Source organism: Toxotes jaculatrix, chromosome 8 (genome assembly GCF_017976425.1).
Source record: "Toxotes jaculatrix isolate fToxJac2 chromosome 8, fToxJac2.pri, whole genome shotgun sequence".
In the NCBI taxonomy this organism is placed as follows: Eukaryota; Metazoa; Chordata; class Actinopteri; family Toxotidae; genus Toxotes; species Toxotes jaculatrix.
Genome location: NC_054401.1, coordinates 5,283,419 through 5,289,490, shown reverse-complemented (window position 1 = coordinate 5,289,490; position 6,072 = coordinate 5,283,419). Strand labels below are relative to the sequence as shown.

At 39.9% G+C, this 6,072-nt stretch overlaps 1 protein-coding gene across 1 annotated transcript; it reads right to left on the bottom strand.

The window, feature by feature from the left end:
• Positions 1-2,626: 2,626 nt before the first annotated feature.
• Positions 2,627-5,872, bottom strand: tspan13a (tetraspanin 13a). Its single transcript, XM_041045353.1, has 6 exons — positions 5,669-5,872; positions 4,866-5,033; positions 4,570-4,650; positions 3,951-4,064; positions 3,725-3,841; positions 2,627-3,605 (listed from the first exon to the last, which is right to left on the bottom strand). The coding sequence occupies exons 1-6, from the start codon at positions 5,729-5,731 to the stop codon at positions 3,531-3,533; spliced, it is 618 nt and encodes a 205-aa protein (XP_040901287.1). The 5' UTR covers positions 5,732-5,872; the 3' UTR covers positions 2,627-3,530.
• Positions 5,873-6,072: the final 200 nt, after the last annotated feature.

Below are 6,072 nucleotides of genomic sequence, written 5' to 3'. Positions count from 1 at the left end.
CTTCAACTTTCCAAAACTTTATCTGAGGAAAAGGTGAGATGAGAGTTAGATGGATATCTTCCAGAGTTACAGCCCTTTTAGAACAAAATTCAAAGACACAAATTACAGTGAGAGAATTCTGCAATAAAACGACTATAACTTGGGAAAATATCCACTTGATTTCTCTGACTCAGACTGCTGAATCCTCAGATTGTCTTCAGATCATGACTGGATTACCGAACAGGCCTACAGGGCACAGGCCCAGAGGCCCAAAAGGTCACTGGACTAGAGCCTCTGTTTGAAGTGACAGAGCATTTCTTGTTGGAAAATCAATCAAACAACAATAAAGAGAAGCTAAATGATGACCAAGAGAGGCAAAACAACTAAAAACAGATGCAAAATGATGACAAACACGCACAGAATGACCACAGTGACAAAATGACTGCAGAGATTCAGAATGTTTGTAGCTGAAAGAGATGCCACACAACCACAAAGAGACACAAAACAACTACACAGAGACACAAAATATCTACAAAAAACACATAAAACCACTACAAAAAGACACAATGTTTGTAGTCAAGAGATGCAAAATTACCATAGAGACACAAAATGACTACAAAGACACTAAAAACCCACAAATACATACAAAACAACAACAAAAAGATAAAACCACCAAGGGGACAAAAGACACAAGATGACTGCATTCACAAAATGACCACAAAGGGTGAAAAAAGCAAAACAAACTCAGCTAGGAAAACCTGTTTCAGTGTACATCTGGACTCTGGAGTATTGTTTTGAGACAAACCTGAAAAACCTTTCCTTTATGGGCGCTGTAGAAGTGCTCCGCTGAGATGATGTGTGGTAGTGTCTTCTTCGTATATGACAGACACACACAAAAAACCCCATTTCTGTCCATGTCCTAATGTTAGTAAAAATCCAAGCTGACAATACCAGTTGACAATGTGATAAAAGCTCCACAGATAACGATTAAAGTGTGCTGGATGGAGCAAATGCAAAAAAGCACGAGTTTGATCAAAAATACATTGATCGATGTGCAGAAGAGGGAGATCTGGGGGACTTTAATTTCATTTCACTCCGAGAACATCCATCCATTTTCTATACCGCTTAATCCGTCAGGGTCGCGGGAAGCTGGAGTCTATCCCAGCTGACTGTGGGCTAGAGGCGGGGTACACTCTGGACTGGTCGCCAGTCGATCGCAGGGCTGACAGACAACCACACACGCACACACTCGCGTCTACGGGCAATTTAAAGCAGCCGATTAACCTAATGTGCGTGTTTTTTGGGATTGTGGTGAGGAAGCCGCAGTACCCGGAAAAAAAACCCCACGCATGCAGGCACAGGGAGAACATGCAAGCTCCGGGGTTCGAGCCTGTGCTAACCACTGCACCACCGTGCCGCTCCGAGAACATTTCTAGCTCCTAAAGTTTCACAACACCCAACAAGATTTTGTCCCTTTAACTTGAGATGGACTGCACCCAGGTTGTTTGCCTGTGAAACTCCACATTTTTCATGCTGTCTCACCTTGTGCTCTCCCTCCTTCCCTTTTCCTATCCCGACCTTTGACCCTGGAAGTACTTCCAAATCGTTCCTGTCCAGAAAGAGTAACTTTTAAAAACTTTGCTGCATCACTGTAAATGTAAATGATGTAGTCTAAAGTTTGACTTTACCCTACAACGAATCCTTAGAAAGACTAAATAATTATTATGTTTTTTGTTGTGTTTCGACCACAAAGTTTGTTTTTCGTCTAAGTCACAAAATCCTTGCTTTTCACGTCGCTTGTAAATCCCCTGTCAGTCGGAGAGCATACAGAACTGAATCACAATTTACATTAACATACACTCAAGAAACTGCATTTCTTTGAGATTAAAAAATTCATACAATACTTGACAAAAGTCTCAGGCACTTCAGATGTTTAGATTCTTATCTATCACGCAGTACCATGGAGGAGACGTTTGATAGGTCCCAGATTCATTCTGCAGCATGACGACCCCAAAAATACAGCCATTCATCAAAAAGAACAAAGTGTCATGCGTCAGATGGCTGGTTTTAAGCACACTAATGTAAATTGTAACATGAACAAGACATTACATTTTCATACAAAGCCAGTACTTTTTTTCTAAACTGTATTTTCTATTTTAAATTCTGTAAAGCGAAACACTCAAGAGGCAACTATAAAACAATGCATGTTTTTGTCTGTCAACCAGAAACATATGAACATAAATGAAATAATTTTCTGTCAGTGTCTAAATAAGGCCATGTGATGGGCTCCACCCTGCCAATGCATGCCAGAACAGAATAATCTTTTCATATAAATTAATAGATGCATCTAAATAAAGAATACAGTTAATCACATGGTGTTCACAGACTGACTTTTAACAAGTTGGCAGTGCAGCAGCTGAGCTTTTTGAGTTCAGGCATCCCTCGGTGAACAGGTTGGACCGCCTGAGGAGTCTAACCCATTCAGAGGAATCTAAACAGTGAGGGCAGTTCCTGGTTGGCATCCTGTTTGGGGTGAGGAATGTGAGCAAGTCATGTGGCACCACGTCACCTTCACCTTCACCTGAAAACAGAGACTATCAGCACCGGATCTGACAAGTAAAGCACGAGTGGAAAATTTTCCATGTTATGTTCTGTGACTCTGAATGTTTATTTTGGACAATTAAGAAAAACCACAGGCTGCAAGATAATAAATATGATGAAACATGATTGAGTATAAATTTATTAAAATCATGTGTTTTCTTAAAAAGAAATTAAATAGAAATAAATACACAAATGAAACAAAAACAAGCTTTGTCTAATAATATTTACCTGTCTATTGAGTTGAAACAGGTTTGAATTGAATTTGATCTTAATCTTTTCCTGCTGTTGAGACATCCAACACCAAAACCCACTGTCTGCAAAGCACAACTGTGTGTGGTCACACGTGAACAGCTAATCTGGGAGTGGTGACTACAGTCACTCAGCCAACATGGTGTTAACCTGCACTTTATTTGCATAAGGTGTGTGTGGTGAGCATACACAGCTGTTGTGAGTTTCTCCTGTGACAGATTTGAATTAAAGAGGCAATATTTAATCAGGTTTCACATATTTTGGGAAATACACTTAGTTGCTTTCTTGTCAGGAATTAAAGCACAAGATTATTAAGATTATTATGACTGTTATGTCTATGTGGTAAATATGAAGCTACAGCCAGCAATCGGTTGGCTTAGCTTAGCATAAAGACTGGAAACAGGGGGAAACAGGTAGCCTGGCTCTGTGCAAAGGTACTAACTAGCCCACCAGCACCTTTAAAGCTTCAAGATCATGCTGTGGCTCAACTGGTTGGATTTCTGAGTCTTGTTGTGTCCAGGAAGTCGATGCTCCCAACCAGAAACATTGTCTCTTCTCTTGTGTTAGTGGGAACAGTGGGAATTATTCATCAAAAAATACAGTTTTGATTTAAATAATTCAAATGCAAAGATAAGTGTGTTTACTAAGTTAAGAAGACAAAAACAATCATTCACCAGCACAATTTATTTAATTGTGAGTGGTTATAGAAAGGCTCCAGGGTTTGATCGAGGATCTTTGATATTTCTGTATCTGTGGGCAAGCCAAACTCCAAGGATCTGAAGAAAATATAAACAAGTATCAGTTTTCTGAATATGCATTAAGTAAACTTTATCCCAAAACATCAGGACCTACTTCACACCAAATTCAAGCCTTGTCGCTATGACCTTTTACTGACCTCTGTAAAACTGAAGAAGAGACCAAGACCACCGACAAACTGCAGCACCTCCCCGGCATACTGCTGGATGATGTTTGAGCAGGTTTCACAAGATGGTGGGGTGTTCTTAAAGCAACTCTTTAAGGAAGAGGAAGTAAGGGAGAAAAATTCAGTAACTCCCAGAGACATGCTCATATAAATCAAGACGCTGAAGAACAGAAAAGAATATTCAAGACAATTTACTTACAGCAGCACAAGTGCCATTGTAGTCGACATTAGAGAAGCCACAACAGTTCAGCGTTTTTTCTACATCCTGTTGAGTGGCCTCGGATTTGTTCCATCCGACCTCCAGCAGATGGTTCTGTAAATGAAAGTCACAAAGCCTGGTTGTTTTTCTGTAAAGGTAAAAGGTGCACTTATTTGTATAGCTTGAAAATAGCCGGCAGCAGGATGAGGCTGTCAACTGAATCACTAACTGTAAACACAGAGCAGTGGTGGAAGTAGTAGGAGCAGTTGCACAGTGCAGAAATACTCTGTTATTCAGTCAAATTTCAACTTCAGTAAAAGTACAAAGTATTAGTGTCAAAATATACTTAATGTATCCATACGTAATACGTCAACATTTAAAGTACAATATGGTAAGTTTAAATATATAGTAGAATAAAATGGAAATACATAGGTAAAGTGCAAATACCTCAAAATTGTACTTAAGTAGAAGTTAACGTAGACAGTTACTTTCCACCGCTGATACGGATAATGTTGGTTTGTACAAATATAGAACTGTGTAAAATCTACAACATTAGAATAATAATTGATAACATAATTACTGATATGTATGTGACTCAGTACAGACAAAATAAACATACCTGTTGGTCTTTATTCAGGGCCAGACAAGCACAGGACACAGAGAACTGCACAATGAACACTATAAACAGGACCATCATGTACTGGATCAAGTTTAGGAAGTTTACATCAATTAAAGAGTCATGAAAACATCATGAAATAAACTCACTGTGTTGCTGCTACACTACAACCAATAAAACACAAACTCAACAGAAGAATAAAATCCACTAAGAGCTTTGGGTTATTTGCTTTTCATTCTGCCTTGGCACACAAATGACCATCAGAAGGTGTGAGACAACTCCCTGAACCCAAAGGATACAAAGAAGAGCAGGACCTGGTGGTGCTTCAGCGCGCCGCACAGCCCCACGAAGGCAACCAGGAACAGGAAGATACCCACACCGATAACCCCTGCCACCACCCTGATGCTTGAGACTAGACCGAACCATTTCCCCCATGCTGCCACTCCGATCAGCAGCAGACTCACCAACTGAGAATGTTGGCATGAGAGAAGAAGGAAGAATAATCGGTCATTCAACATACTTTTGTCTGTCCGCAGCAGATCATTAATGTCTGAAAGATTAAACTCAGAGTATGTTCACACCAAACAGGATACATTTGTAAATGGTCTTATCCGAGGCTGAAAAGGCACTTCACTCTGTGCTCTTTGTAATAAAGATGAAAATACAAAATAATCTATCATATAATGTCAGGGTTCTATCAAGAACATGAACGTATGTAGGGTTACTGCATTAACATTATTGCGGTTTACATAACATTCCTATTTTTTTTACTCCCAACGCACCGCACCAAACATGACAACGAGCTGTTCGCTAAATTGAAATAAACAAATTAATTAAATGAATTGTAATGAGAGGGAAAAAAAACATTATTTCCCCATAGAGGATTGTTCAAGAGAAATCATTTATGACCACCGGCGCCTGCCTGTTCCACAGCATAGAAACCGGTCTGAAAATATCCCAAACATTTTCATCGCTCTTTGTATTAAACTAACCACCGCAGTGAAGATAATTAACGCCAATTCAAAGCACTTTTTTAAGGACTACACCTCGGTGAAATCTCCTGTAACAACAATAACAACAGCAGCAGTAAATTTCTACTTACAACATAAAGTATATTGAGAGCGCTGAGTGCGTTCTTAGTGCAAATAAATCCGCCGCAAACCATCGCTGCTCTCCGGACAGTCCCTAAAAATATATAACAGAAGACAATTCTACGTCCCCGGCTTTTTCCACAGAGACGCTCTGACTCCCACCTGTCGGTCTGCAGGTGAGCACCAAACCAGGGAGCGTTTCCTGGAAAGATCCCACGCGCTGATTGGCCAGTTGCCTCGTTGCTCTTTATGCAGGTGATTGATTTTCTCCGGTCAGTTACAAATTAACCCGGATCATTACGGGGGAAAGGTTACCGAAATTAGGCCTTCGCTTTAATCCTGTGCTTCGTTTATCTAAAGGTAAAGTTAGGCAATGATATCCAGTAATTGTTGATATTTGTTTTAATCCCTTTCA

Excerpts from the sequence above, each read along its gene's own strand:
- tspan13a (XM_041045353.1), bottom strand. The coding sequence starts at position 5,731 with ATGGTTTGCGGCGGATTTATTTGCACTAAGAACGCACTCAGCGCTCTC. Across the intron at positions 5,034-5,668 it reads CTCTCAATATACTTTATGTT|TTGGTGAGTCTGCTGCTGAT; the intron begins GTAAGTAGAAAT and ends CAACATTCTCAG. Across the intron at positions 3,842-3,950 it reads ACAATGGCACTTGTGCTGCT|AGTTGCTTTAAGAACACCCC; the intron begins GTAAGTAAATTG and ends TCTTCCTTAAAG.